At 41.3% G+C, this 22475-nt stretch overlaps 2 protein-coding genes across 7 annotated transcripts in view; both read left to right on the top strand.

The window, feature by feature from the left end:
- The first annotated feature begins 753 nt into the window (after positions 1 to 753).
- chmp6b (charged multivesicular body protein 6b) lies at positions 754 to 8352 on the top strand. The gene is made up of 8 exons (XM_063893892.1): positions 754 to 998; positions 2079 to 2188; positions 4445 to 4532; positions 4613 to 4699; positions 4812 to 4877; positions 5509 to 5589; positions 5695 to 5767; positions 6865 to 8352. Exons 1-8 carry the CDS (start codon positions 936 to 938, stop codon positions 6912 to 6914), a joined length of 618 nt encoding a protein of 205 aa, XP_063749962.1. The 5' UTR covers positions 754 to 935; the 3' UTR covers positions 6915 to 8352.
- An 8248-nt stretch (positions 8353 to 16600) lies between these two features.
- The window catches only part of baiap2b (BAR/IMD domain containing adaptor protein 2b), a 73400-nt gene continuing 67525 nt past the window's right edge, over positions 16601 to 22475 (top strand). For all 6 annotated transcript variants that reach the window (XR_010166656.1, XM_063893969.1, XM_063893967.1 and 3 more), the window contains exon 1: positions 16601 to 16878. Coding sequence is in view for 5 of the 6 variants with exons in the window: in XM_063893969.1 (XP_063750039.1) it covers positions 16804 to 16878 (75 nt within the window). In the remaining variant the exon portion in view is untranslated. The remainder of the gene's footprint in view (positions 16879 to 22475) is intronic.

Genomic DNA, 22475 nt, shown 5'->3' with positions numbered 1-22475 from the left:
ATTTTGAGGGACTTGTACTTCACTTGAGTATTTCAATCTTTTGTCACTTTGTACTTCTACTCCACTACAATTCAGATGTAAATCATGTAATTTGACTCCACTACAATTATTTAAAACCTTTAGTTACTTTTTGGATTAATGATGGTAAATATAATCAGCCCTTAAATCAGACTGTAGTTCACCTGGATTAAATTCACAAGCTGCCCTGCAGTATACAAAGTCATTAAAACTTTGTATACTAGCTGCACCTTTACCAGCTTTGACAACACTTCCATAATCAATCAATAATTATAATCAAAACACATCAGATATATTATTCGGAAATGTACCAGTCTGCACAATGAGTCGTTTTACTGTCGCTACTTTAAGTAGATTGTTGTGCTAAAGCTTTTGTACTTTTACTTGAGTAACATTTTGATTGCAGGACTTGTAACAAAGTATTACACAGTACCTCCACTCTGGTACTTTTACTTTTCCTTATGTACTTGATCTGAGTTCTTCTCCCTCCTCTGCTTGTATGAATGTGTATGTCTAATGTTGTACTGCAGTTCTCCTCTGTGACCACTGGAGGGCGACAAAAACATACATATACTACGACGTTTCTATATGCTCGGTCTGTACTTTATTTTAACAGACCTGAATTGAGGTTCAAGCTTACAGGCGTAACGAAACCTTTTCCACGCTGAGTACATCATTTGATGACTTTTTTAAAAAAGGATTTCTGAGATTTTTCTAGAGCTTCTTCCTCTAGTTTTTGACCCTCCCCGGATGCCGTTCTTCCTGATGTGGGTGTGGACAACACAACAGATGACTACACAAATAATGGAGAAGCTATCCTAGCTTGCCTCTTATAAGTTAGGAAAACAGTTTTTAAATTAGCTCACTTTCACATTTCTTTTCCTGGTTGCAAAGCGGAGCTGGGATGCTGTGTCAGAATGGGAAATCTTTTTGGAAAAAAGAAACAAACCCGAGTGACAGAACAAGACAAAGCGGTTCTGGTGAGTGTAGCTTACATTAGCTAGCCGACTGAAGTGTTAACTTTGATACTGTACGTTCAGTCTTGTAACGATCTGCTTTGTAACATTCGGTAATTTAACAACCTTTGATATCAGTTATTGTACAAACACAGTTTTTACAACACAACTTCATCACTTTAGCACTCTGCAAGTAACCCTTCAATTCGGCCTGAATATCATTTAATAAATCCTCTTAGATTTAGCAGTGATTACCTAAAACCCTCGTCCATTCTGCCTGAAATGTGCACGTTGGAAAGCCGTATCAAACAGTCTAACTCAATTGTAAAGTTGAGATATTAACCTCTTAAACGAAAGTGGTGCTCAGCTATTAGAGAGCCGATTATGTCAAAAGAGGCTAACGCAAGTCAGGCCTTGCCAATCCAGTAAAATATCTTAAAACCGGTCTGTAACAGACTGCAAAACGCATGTTTGCAGCTTCTGTAGAGTTCTTCTGTAGACAGCTGCCGGCCTGAACCCAAAGACACTGACAGCCACAGGATCTACACCCAGAGGTGGAGAAGTATCAGATCTTGTACTAGAAGAAGTACCAGAGTGTAGGAATGCTCTGGTTACAAGTGAAAGTCCTGCATTCAAAATGTTACTCAAGTAAAAGTAGAAAAGTATTAGCATCAAAATCTACTTAAAGTACCAAAAGTTGTCATTGTTTCAGAATAATATCTCTGATGTGTTTTATTATTATTGATCATTAAAGTGTTCTCAAAGCTGGTAAAGGTGCAGCTAGTTTTAATGGCTTTGTATACTGCAGGGTAGCTGCTGAATTTACTCCAGGTGTTAAGTAAATGTAGGAGAGTAAAAGAACGCGACTGACCTCTGTATTGTAGTGGGGTAGAAGTACAACGTAGCAAAAAATGGAAAAACTCAAGGGAAGTACAGGTATTTCAAAATGTTTTTAAGTGCTGTACTTGAAATCTACTTACACTACTGTCTAAACCCAGAGAACAACACATCTCTGCTTTATCACATTAATTAATTGGTTTATAATTCAATTGTCAGCTTTGTTTTGAACATTGAGAGTTTTTAATCTTGGTTCTCTCGTTGCAGCAACTGAAACAGCAGAGAGATAAGCTGCGGCAGTACCAGAAGAGGATCAACCTGCGGCTGGAGAAGGAGAGACTCCTGGCCAAGCAGCTGCTGAGAGATGGCAAAAAAGAGTGAGTTTGAAAAGTGTTTGCAATGTTACGGTTTACTGAATGACTTCAAACAAAGGAATAGATCACTATAGAAAAGAGATGCTGTAAGGTGACCTGTTGAGTCCCTTGAATTGAAATGTTGATTTTAAGATGCATAAATAAAAGACATTTTCTAATGGAAACGTATTCATATTAAAACATTTTGATGGACATTCAGGGTCCAAGGTCCTATAAATAATCTGTATATATTAACCTATTGTCATTAATACGTTCCATGGTAATAGGCAGAATTTTATTTGGAAATAATACTTAAGTTCAGTTTATTGTCACAAAACTAAATGTAGCTTTTCTTATGTATTTTTTTGTTAAGATATTTCCTTAAATGTACCTTTTTAAAGTAGGACTAGGCAATATGGAAAAAGCTCATACAGTGGGGAGAACAAGTATTTGATACACTGCCGATTTTGCAGGTTTTTTCACTTACAAAGCATGTAGAGGTCTGTAATTTTTATCATAGGTACTCAAAAATCCAGAAAATCACATTGTATGATTTTTAAATAATTCATTTGCATTTTATTGGATGACATAAGTATTTGATACATCAGAAAAACAGAACTTAATATTTGATACAGAAACTTTGTTTGCAGATGTTTCCTGTAGTTCTTGACCAGGTTTGCACACACTGCAGCAGGGATTTTGGCCCACTCCTCCATGCAGATCTTCTCCAGATCCTTCAGGTTTTGGGGCTGTTGCTGGGCAATACAGACTTTCAGCTCCCTCCAAAGATTTTCTATTGGATTCAGGTCTGGAGACTGGCTAGGCCACTCCAGGACCTTGAGATGCTTCTTACGGAGCCACTCCTTAGTTGCGCTGGCTGTGTGTTTTGGGTCGTTGTCATGCTGGAAGACCAAGCCACGACCCATCTTCAATGCTCTTACTGAGGGAAGGAAGTTGTTGGCCATGATCTCGCGATACATGGCCCCATCCATCCTCCCCTCAATACGGTGCAGTCGTCCTGTCCCCTTTGCAAAAAGCATCCCCAAAGAATGATGTTTCCACCTCCATGCTTCACGGTTGGGTTGGTGTTCTTGGGGTTGTACTCATCCTTGTTGTTCCTCCAAACACGGCGAGTGGAGTTTAGACCAAAAAGCTCTATTTTTGTCTCATCAGACCACATGACCTTCTCCCATTCCTCCTCTGGATCATCCAGATAGTCATTGGCAAACTTCAGACGGGCCAGGACATGCGCTGGCTTGAGCAGGGGGACCTTGCGTGCGCTGCAGGATTTTAATCCATGATGGCGTAGTGTGTTACTCATGGTTTTCTTTGAGACTGTGGTCCCAGCTCTCTTCAGGTCATTGACCAGGTCCTGCCATGTAGTTCTGGGCTGATCCCTCACCTTCCTCATGATCATTGATGCCCCATGAGGTGAGATCTTGCATGGAGCCCCAGACCGAGGGAGATTGACCGTCATCTTGAACTTCTTCCATTTTCTAATAATTGCACCAACAGTTGTTGCCTTCTCACCACGCTGCTTGCCTATTGTCCTGTAGCCCATCCCAGCCTTGTGCAGGTCTACAATTTTATCCCTGATGTCCTTACACAGCTCTCTGGTCTTGGCCATTGTGGAGAGGTTGCAGTCTGTTTGATTGAGTGTGTGGGCAGGTGTCTTTTATACAGGTAACAAGTTCAAACAGGTGCAGTTAATACAAGTAATTAGTGGAGAACAGGTCTGTGAGAGCCGGAATTTTTACTGGTTGGTAGGTGATCAAATACTTATGTCATGCAATAAAATGCAAATTAATTATTTAAAAATCATACAATGTGATTTTCTGGATTTTTGTTTTAGATTCCGTCTCTCACAGTTGAAGAGTACCTATGATAAAAAATACAGACCTCTACATGCTTTGTAAGGGGGAAAACCTGCAAGATCGGCAGTGTATCAAATACTTGTTCTCCCCACTGTACATAATCGTATTTCTTTACAAATAACTAAATATTGATATGGTGACAATTATTGTAGGGTTGTCCATTGATGCTGTTTCCATCAGGAGGAAGTTGATTAGGCCTAATAGTCATCAGTAATGTGAATATATTGAATAAGGGGGTATAGAAAAATAATAAAACATCTCGAAAAGTTCAGAAAGTTACACCCCTTAATGTAATGTAGCCTTTAAAAGCAGGAAAAGACGATGATATTACTCTTAGTCCCAGCTGCTTTTTGAATTGATAGCTCGATGTTCTGAATCTTATCCAATATCTTGTTTGTTCCAACAGTAAAGCACTCATCTTGCTGAAAAAGAAGCGCTACCAGGATCAGCTTCTCGACAAGACGGAGAACCAGATTGGGAACCTGGAGCGCTTGGTGAGGACTTGACTGACAGCTAGTGCTAACAGCAGCACTTCTTTGAAACTGAAACTTCATATGTGTTCTGCTCCTTCTAGGTTCAAGACATAGAGTTCGCCCAGATTGAAACGAAGGTCATTCAAGGGTTGAAGATTGGAAATGAGTGTCTGAAGAAAATGCACGAGGTAGGTGGTGTACAGAGTCCCATGAGGGTTTTAAACCCTTATGTGTGATACATCACCCCCCCTCCGAAATATCTTGTTATTGACGGGCTTTGGGTGTCTGTTTCCTCCTCAGGTGATGTCCGTTGAAGAGGTCGAACGGATTATGGATGAAACCCAAGATGCCATAGAGTACCAGAGGGTAAGTCCTTGTTGATGTCAGAAATACATAACAATTTATTTCTGCACCTTTTTAAAGATATATTTGACCTTTTATTATGTATATTTGTTACATAATGTACAGTTCAAACAAAGTCAAAGTAATCCATAATTGAATCAAGATAACAGTTTAACAGATCATAAATGGACTTTTTATTCAGTTTTAAGCCTCATTTTCAGAATAAAACCTTTAGCTCTTTGTTGTTTTTAACTTTATATTTTAAACAGATTAAGGATTTAAGTTATGGGAAGAATGGGTCTGTAGTGGTCAGACAAGTGGGAAAAACATTGATTTGACAACGTGTAACTGCTTTATTCAGTGTTTTATAACCAATATTTTTATTCTTTGGATAATTCAGCTCCCGGTAAACATATCCTGAATGTTCCGGTGATCCTTACCGCTAGAAATGGTCTGCAATGACAACAATTCCAATCACCCTATGCTAATGAGGTCGTCACCAAACTCAGTGTAAACTTATAATAAATAAAGTGGCTAGGAGGCTAAATTATGCATTTAAATAACTTAAAGCATGTCTGAAAGCAGATGTTTCTAAAGTCTGTATACAGTATAAAGGTGTTTGATATTTTTCTGAGAGTTTGTCATCTCTCCGCAGCAAATAGACGACATGCTGGCGGGCTCGTTCACACAGGAGGATGAAGACGCTGTGCTGGCTGAGCTGGAGGCCATCACTCAGGTCAGCCTGATCAGCATCACTCTGTTTATATCAGATTTATCAGATCAATCGTGTGAAATAGAAACGTAGATGTGTTGGATCATGTGTCTCTGTTTTGTCTCTCAGGGAGAGGTGGAGCTGCCTGGGGTTCCTGAAGACGAGCTTCCAGAAGTCCCCGAGGCCAGAGAGGAGAAACCAGGTTAGTTTTTTTCTATGTTTTTAATTCCTTCCTGACCTTTGCTGTGACACGACATCAATTTCATCGATCCTCGTACAGTTATTCCCGCTGTATATCATGTGATCTCACAGTGTATGCTGTCATTTTAGAAAGCTAGTCTGAATCAATGGGCCTTTTGTGTTTCTGTTATTATCAAACCAAGGTTCAATGACGGGTAACCACACTTATAGGAGTTACCAGTATTTGATAACTAGCACAGGCAACGTTAGCTAGCTACCAAATCTGCAACCATTATGGCTCAACAACACGGAAAAAAGCGGGGTTTCTCCTGTAATTGTACACCAGCCAGGCCAATTGGAACCCCGAGAAAAAAACATATACTGTATAATTTGAAAAGGCCAAATCAAGAATTTATATTCATGACTGTGTTTTCCCTACTGTAGATTTGCTTGTGTCATACAGATGTTAAATGCTGTGTAGCACTGCCGCCAGTGCCATGGATTACCTCAGAAGTTGTCTGAGGTTAGCTCAGAGTCTGTGACAAACATACAGTCTATAGTAATAGCAACAGCAGAACAGTAGTGTGTGTATGTGTGTGTGTTATCTCAACTGCTACAGTCAGAGCAACGGAACAATTGAAATGAGGATAATATTTTGGTTGTCTACAGGTTATAAGCAGGCTCAGTAGTGCACAACAAGCTAACGTGCAGACGGATTTTGTAGAAACTCTGTGTAACAGTATTTCATCTTACCTTCTAGTTGTACGCCCTACAATATGACACCATGGATAGGGGTCACATCTTGTATTTGCTTGAATACCAACCATTTTTAAACAGTTCAGTTGTTGGCGCTGCCTGCGTTTTGCCCACCTGTGATGTCACCTCGTTTACTCCCATTAAACACGACTTAATTTTCAACAGCGGCCCTTGACAGTCCTGTTTTGAATGTGGAAAAAAAGGTTGTTTCCAGTAGTTTTCATTAACATAACATACTGCTTGTATCTGAGTGAGTATAGGTAGCAAAAATAAGTCGGAGTGATGCAGCCCTAGCTTCTCAGCAGGATTCTAAATACTCCACCTTACTGCCTTTACTAAGTCTGTGAATCTGTGTTGCTCCAGAGCGGGATCGTCCCAGAAAGAAGCCGGAGCGGGAGATGCTCGCTGCTTAGGAGCTCCTCACAAACACTCCTACATCACCCTACAGACACACAGACATTTGCTGGACTCCCTCTCCTTCAGAGGCCTGTGATGAAATGACATGAAGCAGCCTCTGTCAGAGACTGGTCCTCCTCCATACCATCACCCGGTGTTCGTTTGTCCTCGCTACACATGCAGCCGGGACCGCATCACCGGAGAAACGCTTGAATCATAAAGACCTGTGAGATCAGATACTGTGCCTAACCTTTGTTAATTCACTCAATTGCATGTCATTTTAAATCATTAAATTGTCTCTTGATATATAGAGTACATCTACAGAAAGACTTTTGAGATTTCTGCATCTTTTCAGTGAAATGAAGGTGAGTGGAATATCATTTGTGTTCAAGGAATTGTAAAATGACTTTAAAGAACAAATCAGCAGAAACAATGTCCAGATGACACCAGATATTTCACAGAGCGTGCTCAGAACAGTTTTTATTGGGACTACTTTCTGTCAAAAAACCCTCTCTTGGAGTGGTCTGGATCTGTAAAATCAAACGCCAATTAAACTGCTTTTTTTTGTCTTATATATCATACATATCTGCTCATTTTATGGAAAGAATTGGAAACGAAAAGCAAGAAATGTATATATATTTTTTTGGTTTCATGATAACACTCCCTATCTCTGTCCATAGATGGAGAATTTTACCCAAAGATCTAATTTTTCTTGCTTTTCTTGATGAAATGAACTCTGAAAATATTTTTTTTTAACATTTACATTATTTTTTAAGTGCAAAAAGACAATTTGATATCAGTTGGATTTTAAAATCTGGGCAAATCGAACAAAAGAAGAAATATGAATGAATGGCAAAGAAATGTTCTCGTTATTGTATAAAACTGACATTTTAAGGAAGGATTAATACAAAAGCCGTGCTCTTTGGCGTGATCTGTCTGTCTCAGAGTTATTTAACCCCCCACTGCAACATTTTCTAATATACATAACATTTGAATGCCCTCAGCCTGACCCCGCTTCAAGCCGCCTCACTGATCTAATTCTCTGCTCCCTTTGTGGATTAGCTCAGTGTCACTGTGGAAAGGGCTAAGCATATCGTGTGTGGGTTTACCTGTGAAGCCAACAGTTTTTAATCTCTCCAAAGGTACATTTCTTGACACACCCTGGATCACACACACTGAGTATTATTTACTAAGAGCCTGTAATTACTTCACTGTGCCCAGATTCGTAGAAATATTTTAAACTGCAGCAAGAAGGATGGCTGACAGTGGTAAACATGTATCATTGTAGATCCATTTTACTAATCTGTAAATCATTTAATCTCACTAACAGATGACTAACACTGCCCGGCTGCAGACTTCATTCCTCTGCAGCATCACACAGATCGTCTTAAAACTGGTTTGCATTGTTCTTCTCTCCATCTGTGCATTCTTTTTACAATAAAACCGTTTTTCTTATTGGTGTTCTCAGTGCTGCCATGTCCCAATCCAGGTGTTCCACCTCTGAACACATGGTGGCGCCACATAGTTTCTGTTAGGAGAGCAGGTGAATTATTGTCAGAAATGTTCCTTTTCTATGATGCCAGTGTCTTTTTTACAATATTCATCACATACAAAGCATTTCAATAATGACTTCTTAAATGCTGCAACTCACAACCTTTTTTTTGTTGCCATAATCATAGTGTATTGAAATGCCTATGGGTTTAATGCATTATCATCACTGTTATAATGTATTATAAGGTGGTTATTGTTAAAGAAAAGTGAAAAATAATGTTCCAAATTATGCAAGAGCAACACGCAAAACATACAATTAATTTTCACCTTTCTTAAAGACCACTTTGATTAATCACATTTGAATACATTTTACCACCGATGCCACGTCTCTAACTGGGAAAATCACACTGAATCTTGCTTAAATTGTCAGTGAGCAACCAGCAATTTCTTTTAAAAAATATGTGACTTTATGAGTCATTATAAGATGTTTCATGGTTATTTCTTAAAGCATTATGAATATTTAAGAGACCTTTTCATTATACAGAGCTAAGCATATTATAACACATTATATTTATGTTTTTAGAGAAGGGCTTTTTTGACAGTATAACCAACATTTCATTGGACAATATTTAGGGCGGTGGTGGAAGAGTCCTTAGGGACTTGGCTTGGGAACTCGGAGGTCACCGGTTCAAGTCCCTGAAAGACCAAGTGCTACCGACGTGTCCCTCGAGGCACCGTGCCCTACACTGCTCCCCATATAGCAGCCCACTGCTCTTAACACTAGGAGGGGTCAAATGCAGAATGTACATTTTCCCTCTGTGGGACCATTAAGGGTTCCTTCTTCTAATGAGCTTCTCACATTGTCAGCAATTCACATTTGTCCCTTTCCTGTAGTAACATCATAATGTCCCAATGGCATCCATACCAGTTTGGTGAGGAAGCATTTCACTAGTCCCCGAGCTTAACCCCATTCAAAACCTGTGGAAAGAACTAGAACAACTGTGAGCTGGATCTGATCACCCAACATCAGTGTGTGCCCTTTATGTTGATTGTTGTTTTGTCTGAATTGGAGAAATAATCTGCTGTAGGTTCAAAATTTGGTGAAAAGTCTGAAAACATGATTAAGGCTGTAAGTTGAGTACTGGTTATGTAAAAAAAATACATAATTGGGGTAATGGTTGTACCTATTCTGTCATCCAATCCGTAAAAAGTTTTTATTTTCAAACCTTTTCTAGCTTTTAAAGAATCTTATTTAACTGTTACAGGACAAAAGCACTAGCTAGATGAATATAAAAAGGCTTTTTAATTGGCCTTGAAGCACTTTCATCCTTGAACGTTCCATTTTTGAGGCCTTTTGCACGCCCCACACATTCCTGACCTTCTCACACACACTGATGTTTGAATGGCTCCATTTTTCACTGCCAGTCCATCGGCGGTGTGTGGGAGTGGGCGTCGCACAGACAAGAAGCAGAGCGCCACACTGATGAATCACCAATGTGGATCTGAATCGAGATAAAAAGGCTGAGAGGACGGTGGTGAGTAGGAGGTTCATGAAGGGGAGATCAAAAGCTGCTCAATGGATGCCGGGAATACGTAGGTGATTGTGTTTACGCCTGCCCACATTAATACCTGCCTACCTGACTTCTCCTCCACTGTGCACTGAGTAAAAGCAGGGGCAGAACTATGTTAAGTTACAAACTAAAATCTCATATCATTTAGGACAACTTCAAGTTAAGGCTTGAAGTTTGTAATGGAAACTCTTAACTCAGTCAGAACAAGGCCAACTTACATTAAAAGTCTTTAATTCCTGAGTATTTCACGGCAGAAGCTGGCTTTGGGGACGTGGAATGTCACCTCTCTGGGGGGGGGAAAGGAGCTTGTGCGGGAGGTGGAGTGTTACCAGTTGGATCTGGTGGGGCTCACCTCTACGCACAGCGTCGACTCTGGAACCTTACTTGTTGATAGGGGTTGGACTCTATTCTTCTCCGGAGTTGCCCAAGGTGTGAGGCGCGAGCGGGTGTGGGGATACTCACAAGCCCCAGTTGAGTGCCACTTTGTTGGAGATTACCCCAGTGGACGAGAGGGTCGCCTCCCTACTCCTGCGGGTTATGGGGGGGAAAACTCTGACTGTTGTGTGTGCTTATGCACCAAACAGCAGTTCAGAGTATTCTGCCTTCTTGGAGACCCTGAAAGAAGTCCTGTATGGGGCTCCTGAAGGGGACTCCTTAGTCTTGCTGGGAGACTTCAACGCACACGTGGGCGATGATGGAGACACTTTGAGGGGCGTGATTGGGAGGAACGGCCCCCCTGATCTGAACCGGAGTGGTGGTTTGTTACTGGACTTCTGTGCTAGTCATGGATTGGCCATAACAAACACCATGTTCGAACATAAGGATGCTCATAGGTGTAGGTGGTACCAGAGCACCCTAGGCAGAAGGTCCATGATCGATTTTGTTATCGTATCATCGGACCTGAGGCCGCATGTTTTGGACACTCGGGTGAAGAGAGGGGCGGAGTTGTCAACTGATCACCATCTGATGGTGAGTTTGGTCAAGTGGCAGGGGAAGCCTCTGGACAGACCTGGTAAGCCCAAACATGTAGTGCTGGTGAACTGGGAACGTCTGGAGGAGTCCCAAGTCCAGGAGGCCTTCAACTCACACCTCCGGCGGAGCTTTTCAGGCATCCCTGTGGAGGCTGGGGACATTGAACCAGAGTGGGCGGTGTTCAAAGCCTCTATTGCCGAAGCCGCGGCCGGGAGCTGTGGTCTCAAGGTCTTAGGTGCCTCAAGGAGCGGTAACCCTCGAACCTCCTGGTGGACACCGGTGGTCAGGGAAGCCGTCCGACTGAAGAAGGAGGCCTTCCGGGATATGTTATCCCTGGGTACTGCGTCAGTTGCAAGGTATCGATGGGCCCGAAGGGCAGCAGCCTCAGCCGTGACCGAGGCAAAACAGCGGGTGTGGGAGAAGTTCGGAGAAGCCACGGAGAAGGACTTTCGGTTGGCACCAAAGTTGTTCTGGAAAACCATCTTGACACCTCAGGAGGGGGAAGCAGGGAACCCTTCAAGCTGTCTACAGTAAGGATGGGACGCTGTTGACCTCAACTGATAGGGTGTTAGGGCGGTGGAAGGAACACTTTGAGGAACTCCTGAACCCGACAACTCAGCCCTCTATGTTAGAGACGGAGCTGGAGTATGAAGGGGGATCAACTCCAATCACCCGGGTGGAAGTCACTGAGGTACTCAAACAGCTCCACAGTGGCAAAGCCTCCAGGGTGGACGAGATCCGCCCAGAAATGCTGAAGGCTCTGGGTGTTGAGGGACTGTCATGGTTGACACGTCTCATCAACATTGCGTGGGGCTCAGAGGGTGTGTGCCAATTACAGAGGCATCACATTACTCAGGCCTCCCCGGGAAAGTTTACTCTAAGGTGCTGGAAAGGAGGGTCCGGCCGATTGTCGAACCTCAGATTTAGGAGGAACAATGCGGATTTCGTCCTGGTCGTGGAACGACGGACCAGCTTTTCACTCTCGCAGGGATCCTGGAGGGGGCCTGGGAGTACACCCATCCGGTCTACATGTGCTTTGTGGATTTGGAGAAGGTGTATGACCGGGTTCCCAGGGAGATACTGTGGGAGGTGCAGCAGGAGTATGGGGTGAGGGGGTCTCTACTCAGGGCCATCCAATCTCTGTACTCCCAAAGCGAGAGCTGTGTCCGGGTTTTCGGTAGTACGTCGGACCGATTTCCGGTGAGGGTTGGCCTCTGCCAGGGCTGCGTTTTGTCACCAATCCTGTTTGTGATATTCATGGACAGGATTTCGAGGCGTAGTCATGGGGGGAGGGGGTCTGCAGTTCAGTGGGCTAAAGATTGCACCACTGTTTTTTGCAGATGATGTGGTCCTAATGGCTTCATCGGTCTGTGACCTTCAGCACTCACTGGATCGGTTCGCGGCCGAGTGTGAAGCGGCTGGATGAGGATCAGCACCTCCAAATCTGAGGCCATGGTTCTCAGCAGGAAACCGATGGACTGTCCACTCCAGGTAGGGAATGAGTCCTTACCCCAAGTGAAGGAGTTCAAGTACCTCGGGGTCTTGTTCTCGAGTGAGGGAACAATGGAGCGTGAGATGGGCTGGAGAATCGGAGCAGCGGGAGCGGTACTGCAGTCGCTTTACCGCACCGTTGTGACGAAAAGAGAGCTGAGCCAGAAGGCAAAGCTCTCTGTCTACCGGGCCATCTGCGTTCCTACCCTCACCTATGGTCATGAAGGATGGGTCATGACCGAAAGAACGAGATCGCGGATACAACCAAAATGGGATTTCTCCGCAGGGTGGCTGGCATCTCCCTTAGGGATAAGGTGAGAAGTTCAGTCATCCGGGAGGGACTCGGAGTAGAACCGCTGCTCCTTCGCGTTGAAAGTAGCCAGTTGAGGTGGTTCGGGCACCTAGTGAGGATGCCACCTGGGCGCCTCCCTAGGGAGGTGTTCCAGGCACGTCCAGCTGGGAAGAGACCGAGGGGTAGAGCTAGGACCAGGTGGAGGGATTATATCTCTTCGCTGGCCTGGGAGCGCCTTGGAATCCCCCAGTCAGAGCTGGCTGATGTGGCCAGGGAAAGAGAAGTTCTGGGCTCTCTGCTGGAGCTGTTACCTCTGCGACCCTGATGGATAAGCGGGAGAAGATGGATGGATGGATGGATGGAAAACACAACATTCAGGTGTCAGGTGGCAATTCAAAATATAAAAAGGCAATTATTTCAAACATTTATTCTCCTGTAGTTCAACTTTTCTCATTTAATGATATCCCTGCTGGTTCATTTCAAATATCCATCTTAAATTTGTCTGTTTGTAGAAGTAACCTTTAAAATGGCACTAGTCAACCTCAATGATAAAACTGTTTTAATTGTGAAACCCCTTCAATCATATGGGTTTCAGGTGAAACACGCCCCCCACTGATATTACGATAGCATAAAACCTACACATCTTCTATCAAACACTTTAAACCAACCTGTTGCCTCTGCAGATGGCACTGAAAAACTGTGTTGACTTAAATTAAATGTATTATGTCAACAGATTTCACATAACTCTATTTAGGTTAGTTAAAAGCAATATTATTAAGTTAAAATCTAAGATGTTAGGTTCAACTTAATATGATTGCTTTCAAATAACCTAATACAGTTGAAATGTGTTTACATAATACATTTAATTATAGACAACCTTTCAGGTTTTTCAATATAATAAAAAACGAATTAAAACACTTCTCACTTCTGCATGTAGCACTTTAAAAGGTTTGGCTTAATGAAAGCTAATGTACCTGCAGGATTCTTGCTTTTTGAGTTTGTATCTTCAGGGTTAAATGCACTTATTGTAATTTGCTTTGGATAAAAGCATCTGCTAAATGCTAAATGTAATGTGGAAAATGCTAAGTTCTCCAATTTATCTGTATCTAGTTGTTTACAGTTTACCGGTCTTTAAGGTAAGCTACGCTACAGTGGTGTAAAGTAACTAAATACATTTACTCAAGTACATTTTTGAGGGATTTGTACTTCTACTCCACTACAATTCAGACGTAAATGGTGTACTTTTACTCCACTACATGTATGTAATCCCTTTAGTTTCTTTACAGATTTGGATTAATGATGGTAAATATAATCAGCCCTTAAATCAGACTTTAGTTCACCTGGAGTAAATTCAGCAGCTACCCTGCAGTATACAAAGCCATTCAAACTAGCTGCACCTTTACCAGCTCTGAGAACACTTTAATGTTCAATCATTATAAAACATATCAGAGATATTATTCTGAAATGGACCAATCAAACAATGAGTACTTTTACTGTTGCTACTTTAAGTACATTTTGATGAGAGTACTTTTCCATTTTCACCTGAATAACATTTTGATTGCAGGACCTTTACTTGCATCAGAGTATTCCTACACTCTAGTACTTCTACTATAGTACGAGATCTGACACTTCTCTCACCTCTGCTAATATACGCTAACTGGCTGTAGCCGCTAGTCGTTAGTGAGAGTGGTATCAATCTTCTTATCCAGCTATTGGCAAAAAAACTGTCATATCTCTCCAAATGTCATAATATTCCTTTATGCAGTTTCATTATCCAAGTGTCCACTCTAAAGCCCTGCGTATGGCCTTCAGGAAAGATAAAATCCTTTAACTTTAACGCTTCCTCAGCAAATTGCAAGTCGGCGTGCTGAGCAATATAGACATATAATTTAAACATTTTGCCTTTTAAATCTATTCAGAGTGTGTTTTTATATAACTGACTCAATTTTTCCAGTTTTTTTCCAGTTTTTTTTTGTTTATTTCTCTTCTCTCTCTTGTCCTCATTGTTGAGAATGAATGCCTGACTTGATTCTGACGTCTAGAGCTCTGCTGTACTTGAACTAACCGTAATTAACAATAATTTTCTTAATTTATTTGTTTACAATTAGACTTCAAGTTGGATTGGCAATCAGCAAACATAATGGAAAGCTGTGTTTGATCATGGAAACTCACTGCATGGACTGAATAGCCTACACTTAGAGGAGTAAATCAATATCTGGCTGACAGTGGGAGCGTCGCTGTTTGCTCTGGTAAAGATCAAACATGTCTGATAGATTTTCAAGTGTCGCTTTGCGAAATGGGGTCTGTTCTGGTGGTATATTGATGCTCCACTTTATTATCCCGGCTACCAGCAGCCCCTTGAATATCTCATATTACATCTCTCTAAAATTTGTTTTGCAGAAAAGAAAAGGTGTGACAGTCCTTTTCACACTGCTACTGTTCTGTTTTCTTCTTCTATGCTTTTGTCTCATTCAAAGGCCTTCAGATCGTGATGCGCTGAAATGTGTGGGATTCCCCAACCCACCATACAAGATTTGTAATCCAACAAAATGTGGCTCCATCCCACTCATACCAACCAAAGCCCACTGAGCCAAAAAGGAGTGGAGCCACACAAATATAGAGCAGGGTAAACAAATAAAGGTACAACAGTTATCTTAGCTCCAGGTACATTACAGTGCACTGTCTACATCAGCCCTACAGAAGTAGACTCAGCTAGATCCATATTTTTAAAAACAATAAATAGACTACATCCTATATTCAACCTGCCTTAAGAAATATCATGAAATATCATGAAATGTGCTCAAATGTTCGAGTAGATATAATTCTTCTTATTAAATGTGTAGAAGAGCCTGCTCTGGTTTCTGTGTGAGATGCTTGCTCAGGTATTCTGAATGGATGCGGCAGAGGCGGCGGCGTGGGCAGCGCGTGACACAGCGGAGGAGGCGAGGCATTTAAATGATAGGGTGCATTCACGGACTCACTGTAAAATCATAGTGTCTTCATATGCCTAGTTTAGCTTGTGTAGGATTAATTAGCAATCATATTTGAAGAAGCAGAAAGTATGAGGAGACTTAATTGATGTATCTATTTCTTTGGCGTGTTGGCCAATTTTTTTTTGCAAAGGAGGAACATTTTAGGAAATTCCCAAAATGTTTTGATTTAAAATATAATAGAAAAAAGTACACGTGTTTACTGATGCACAACATCAATGTAGGCCTATGTGGCAAATTCCAGTATAAAATACTTCATGAAATAACGATGTTGCTCAATATTGCAAATTGCTAAATTAAGGTAGTATGCTTAATACATTTTTTCCCACAACAAACTACTATCGGTAGAACTGTACACATTGAGGATTGGGGTAATAAAATCAAGTAAGCTAACTATCTTCTTTTAAGTCACTTTTTAAATCTCACTATTTTATAACGGCCTCACAGAGATGATAATAACAGTTTGTTTAGGGGGAGGTCAGGGTGTTTTTTTTTTTACCACCATATAAACAAAAGATAAAGGTAGTTTTTGATCATTATTAATATGATTATTATCCACATTTTTAGTAGGGACCCAGCAGCAGAGCTCAATTGACCATGTCTATAATGTGTTTTTTCTTCAGGAATAAAACTCTTGTGATAAAACAAAAACATATTTACCTAGAAATTATTACATTCAAAGATTGTTTACTATGGAAGCTGCCGTCTGTTCCCACAATGTAGTCCCTTACTTTACCTCATTTTTCATGCATTCTTGTACAAATTACCTACATTTGTTCTAACAGCTTTATCCAATCTTTAGGCTGCAGTTGAGGCCGTATTCTTCCTTTCCCACCGCCCTTGAAGGCAGCACCGCCCCTCTCGAAGTGAGTCCGCCTCTGCGCTCCAACCGGGAGGCTCCGGCGGACTGACTGCGTGGGGAGCAGTGTGGGCGCAGCGGAGGACTTTCCTATAAAAGCAGGGATCCCACGGCCAGCCGAGCTTGTCTCTCTGTCACTGGCAAGAAAAGAGCAGCGAGTCCCCGCCAGCAGCTGTGTTGTTTCTCCAGCCACAGCTCGGAAAAGCGTCCCGACCTCACCTTAAAGGAAACCTCTAGTCTATGGTTCTGACTGACGCTCCAACAAGGATGTCCCGGACCGACGAGGTGCACCGTATAACGGAGAATGTCTACAAGGTAAGACGGAGCGTTTGCTTGTTTGTTTCCCTGCCGCTGACCTCGCGTCCTCCTGCTGCGGAGGGACACCTGCTGCACCGGGGGAAGGCTTGAGAGGAGAGGCTATCAGCGGATAACTTACTTCACATAGCCCGGGTCTTGTGGCTGTTCTGTCATGAAGTGATTTATGATAAAGACATGAACACTAGGATATACCAAGAGGGCTTTTATTAGTGTATTTCCTTTTAAAAAAAGTGATGGATCACTAAAATCCCCTCACAGACACTGAGGTTAGTTTAGTAAGTCCAAAATGACATCTTCAAATCTATTTCTTCAGTAATATTACAGCAAAAATAACCAATTAGTTGAATTGTAATCGTTTACTTGGCAGTGTATGGACTTGTTTGATTTATCTCCAGTGAACCTTCCCTCCTCTTTAGTTATTACAATGCTATTTTTGCAGGAATGCTGCAAGTCAGTCATGTTAGTTCCACCTCACTGTGACCAAACCTCTTAACCGACAATTTGCCCCCTGAGAAGGCTTTTATTAGTGTATTTAGTGAGAAAAAAGTGCAGGATCATTAAGCCTGACTGATGGTTTTAAATCTGTCTCACAGAAACTCAGTTAAGTTCACAAACACAGATGATTGCTTTATTTTTAGGTAAACCGAAATATAAAAAGTCAAATATGATGTCTTCAAATCGCTTTCTAACGTCAAATCACAGCAAAAATGAACCAAGGAATTCAATTGTAATGGTTTACTTGGCAGTGTATTGACTCATTTGGTTTATGTCTAGTGAACCTTCTGTCGTCCTCCAGTTATTACTATGGTATTTTTGCAAGAATACTGCAAGTCAGTTGTGTAATTCCACCTCTGTGACCTAACCTACCAGTCTTAACTGAGTGTTTGCCCCTGGGCAGTTCAGCTAAAGTTACACGACACATAGCAGAGGAGAAGCTGTCACCATCATCTGTGGGAAATTCTCCTGGACTAGAGATTAACTGTGTGAGTGAGAGCTTATTTACAGAGATGGGGGGGTCTCGAAATGTGTCCTGAAAGGAGGGCTCATGATTAAACTAATTTTAGTCGTGAGATTAAACAGTTTCTTTGCTCTGTGCGACTGTTCCTCACTGCGCTCGGGGCGTCTGTCCAGGTGAGGTGGATTTCAGACAGCGAAAGCATCACAAGGGTTTTCCTTCATGTGAAGAAACTCCACCTGTTTACAGAAACACTCCAGAAGAGAGCTCGACTGCCTAAAAAGCTTTTTCGTACATGAGAGGTGCTGGTGGATGCAGGAGAAAAAAGGGCATGTGTGCTCACCGAGCCAAAGATGCATTTGGTGAAGGTCGGGTTAATCAGAGTTCATGCTTCCTATAGTGTGGCCGAGGCAGGATGGCATTACATGACAGGAGAGCTCAGCCTATGGATATAGTAGGAGTAATATCAGATATTCTCTGTGACATGAAAGCACACACAGTTCAACTGGAAAGGCTCTCATGAGGGAGCGATGTCACAGAAGGAGGAGGAGGCGCCTGATGTGGTGACCTGTGGGAGGTTTCTTTGGATCAGCAATAGCCAGGGAGAAACCACAGAAAGAGGAGGCTGTTGAGGGAGGAGAAAAATAATGGACAGATCTGCTTTAATGTGAATGGTTGCTGGTACTGTGCTGTACAAGGAGGCGATTTTTGTTTGAAAAGAAGGGAAGTCACAAGTCAATGGGCAAAAAATGTACAAATCGATTGTAATGTAAAGAACCTCACACATATCCACTTTTCAGCTTCTCCAATGTGGATTTGCTGACCTCCTCTTTTGTATATGATTGTATTTCAGTGGCTTTGGCTTCTGGATAAGCCAACATTGGGATCTTTTTTTTTTTAAACGACTGCATATTAATCAATGGAAAAAAAACAAAACATGACCATTAGGCGGACTGCTTGGCAGAAGAACGCCGGGGGTCGATTATGAAAATGCCATCGAGCAGAAAAGCAGCAGCGGGGTTTCTTCCTGTCATCAGCAGGCTGCATCATTATGGAGTCAGCAGGAGTGAGGAGGAGCAGAGGGCCACTGCCAATGCGACCCACTGCTGGGGGCCGATTTGTAGGGGACCAATGATCGCTGGTGTGGCAATTGAGGGCCCAGAGGGGTATTTATGAACCGGTCCAATGAAGGGATCTGAGCGCCTTTGTTTAGAGAAGCTACCAGGTCTTTATTAATTCTTTAAAGGCGTGGAAGGTGAAGAAGCCCAGAGGTGCCAGCTCACATTAGAAACCAGACAGATGTGATTCTACTGAGGAGAGCAGGTACAAAGGGAGGGGTCAGGAGCATCTATTAGAGAACATAATGAAGCAGGCAAACACCCAGTTATTTGGTTATTTGAATTCTATAAATACAAAGTTCGATCAAATCAGTGCAAATCCTGTGAGACCGGTCATTGATTTATGAATTAAGTTAGGGTTAGGGTAAATCTCTTGACTGAAAGATCAAACACTTGCTGGTTACAAGTTCTCAAATGTGAAAAATGGCTGCTTTTTAAAATGCAATATCTTTGTGTTTAAATATTGTTCATTGTTTACATACTTTTTACCAACATAGTGCCAGAATAAACAGCAGGTTTTGTTCTTACTATTATAAGGCCTTTGCATTGTGAAGAAATTGCCCATTTGGAGTCCAAGAGTTAGTTTGTTTCTTTTTTCTTTGTAGTGAATACCTCCGCCAACAATGCTAACACCATATGATGGGTTAATGTTTGCGCTAGCGGTTTTTGAATGTGATTATGGGGTACTCTTTTTAAAGATTTGCCTGTTTGTGTTGTTTTTTAGGAGGATGTTTTGCTCTAAATCTCATTTGAATCAGTCTTGAACACTTGGTTATGGCCATTTTAAATTACATTTGTGCTCATGCGACATCTCGAGTTGATTTGCTATCTTATTTGCAGATTGAGCAGGATTAATCTGTGCATGTGGGTTGGATTAAATATTTATGGCAGTCCAAGTCAAAAATGCAACACCTATGAATTTAGCAACCAACGTGTTAGCCTAAAAATGTATCAAAACCTTTTATGGCTCCTCAAAATCGGAATATTATATGGAATTCTGTCATTACAGTTTTAATATTTGAATAATCCTTCTCAACAGCTACCATTTAGCAGGGCACGCACAGGGCAGCTGCTATTACTCGGAGAAGAGTGAGGTTTAATTACTCCCAGGTGGTCTTACAAACTGAGAAAGATGATCTTCCCAAGGATAAACAATGCATCTCTGTATCCAGTTTGTTTTGTTTGTTTGTATCAGCTGTCAGGGCAATACAAATCAAAACCAACAATAGAGGACTGAAGCCATAACCCCACTCCTCTGCTCCCGAAACAAGAGTGTAATTTTTACATGACTCACAATGGCGGGTGCGTGTGTGGGCAGTGTCTCACGACTGAGTATGTGTGTGTATTTTGTACTGTTGAGTGGCTGGTAATATATCTGGAAGTATATGTCCTTTCAGATAATGCAAATAACGAAGGGGGAAATTCCTTGCTTGGTGTTTGATTGAATTGTCAACTCTACTCCGTAGTTGGTCATTACCCCCTGACGGTGGGAAAACTGTGCTCCTCAGGTTGTTGTTGTGGTTGCTGAACAAGCACCATCTGTATGTTTGTTCAGGAGTGTATTCAGCCCAGTGATGTAATCCCAACAGTGCTGCAGGCTCCGTGTGTTTGATGAAGCTCGAGCGTTAGGGCGAGGCAGGCTCCCAGTTGTGTGTTGGTGCTGGGAGTGGATTATCAGAGAAACATCACATGGTCCATTCATTGATTTTTGTAGTGTTTTTGTGTTTGTGTGTACGGGTTTTCTACCAATTATGTCCTCCAGATCCTAAGGGAGGATCTCGAGTTCCAAGGCAACATCGTGTCAGGTGTGGATGATATGGAAATGTATATATTATGCTCTATAAAACACATTTGCAAAATATGTAAATGTGTTTCTTTCTACATTTTCTGAAAACTATAAGTATACAATTGCATATAAACACAATAACCAGACTGGGTTATTTGGTTATTTGAATGTTATAAATACAAAGTTTAACAAATCCTGTGAGACCAGTTGTTGATTTATCAATTAAGTTAGGGTTAAGGTTAGGGTAAAGGTTTGACTGAAATATCAAACACTTGCTGTTTACAGGTTCTCAAAAAAATTGCTGTTTTTTAAATGCAATATCTTTTTGTTTTAAACAGTTAAAACCTTGGCTTGTCATAATAAGTACTATATCGACTTATTATTCTATATAAATGATGCTATTGTAAAATATATGGAGATGATCCCAATATATTTTTTAATATTGGCCATTGTTTACATACGTTGCAACCAACATACTGACAGAATAAACAGTAATTTAAGTAATAATTTGGTCATTGCGAAGACAGCACATTTTCGTTAACTGTGTCCAAGAGTACATTATCTTTATTGTTTTTTTTGGTTAAGTGTATTTTCTGCAAATGTCTGAATATAATTTAGTATTAAAAACAGCTCATTACTCTTTTAAAGGGCATTGGTATGCTTTTGCGTTAAATAAAATAAATAACATTAATGTCATTTTTCACAATTATCCTCGCAGGCCTCGTGAAAAGAAGAAATAAGAAGATGTGACTTTGGACTTGTTATTGGCATTCCTCACTATTTTTCTTCCATTAAAAACATAATCTAGTGCCATTTGGTGTGAATCTTCAAAGTCTGTCCATTTATGACTCTCTAGAGGCATTATAAAAAGTACAGAGCGTTACTCTCTTTTTGAGATAACAGGAATGCTGTGTTGGTATTGGTTTAATTTTCACCAGGGAGCATTCTTTGTCATATTTCCAAGTCCTCCGCAAGACACAAGGCTACGGCAGTGCTCATGCAAAGCCAAAACTATGTGTTCACAAGGGAGGGATTTTGGTCCAATGTGTCTGATGTGTGGGGGTTGTGAGTAATTCAGCAGAACACTTTATCCCCACAGTCACACTGGTACAGTCTGCTCAGTATAGCCCGTATAGCCTTTTAATTTCTTAACCCTTGTGGACGAAAAAAATAAAAATGACAGTCAGCAATAGTATATAATATATAATAGTTATTCTGCCATCTTCTCAGATATACCACAACAGAACTTGTCTACTGATTTATTATACAATTATATTGATTATTCTCTTGAGGTTGGTCTTACAATAGTGAAAAATGTACATCTTTGTTCCTCAAAATACAAGGTTATGTCTTGAAATGTCCTGATTTGTCAGTCCAAAACCCAAAGATATACTAACGTCATCATGATATGAAAGAATCTCCATATTTGAGAGGCTGAAAACTGCATTTTCTACCATTTTTGTGCGAAAATTCCTTTTTTTCAAACCGTTATTCCATTATAAAAGTACTTAATGTTTCTGTCTATGTGCTCATTGATGAGTTAGTTAGTTGGATAACTCTAACCCTTGCAAATCTATAATACAGTTTGTATGGTTTGTACCAATACCTTTATTTCATTAACATTAAATTAGAGGGTGTTAGTATCCTGTCTTATCAGAGTCATCGCCAGCTGTTGCAGGTAGAACGCTGCAGGTTAGACGCAGCACATCTGTTGGGGAAAAGAAGGTAGAAGTAT

Source organism: Eleginops maclovinus, chromosome 10 (genome assembly GCF_036324505.1).
Source record: "Eleginops maclovinus isolate JMC-PN-2008 ecotype Puerto Natales chromosome 10, JC_Emac_rtc_rv5, whole genome shotgun sequence".
In the NCBI taxonomy this organism is placed as follows: Eukaryota; Metazoa; Chordata; class Actinopteri; order Perciformes; family Eleginopidae; genus Eleginops; species Eleginops maclovinus.
This window is presented reverse-complemented; position numbering and strand designations above follow the sequence as displayed.

Bases quoted from the DNA above. Each gene is read 5' to 3' on its own strand.
- chmp6b (XM_063893892.1), top strand. From the start codon at position 936: ATGGGAAATCTTTTTGGAAAAAAGAAACAAACCCGAGTGACAGAACAA. The intron at 999-2,078 runs GTGAGTGTAGCT...CTCTCGTTGCAG, and splicing joins AACAAGACAAAGCGGTTCTG to CAACTGAAACAGCAGAGAGA. The intron at 5,590-5,694 runs GTCAGCCTGATC...TTTGTCTCTCAG, and splicing joins AGCTGGAGGCCATCACTCAG to GGAGAGGTGGAGCTGCCTGG.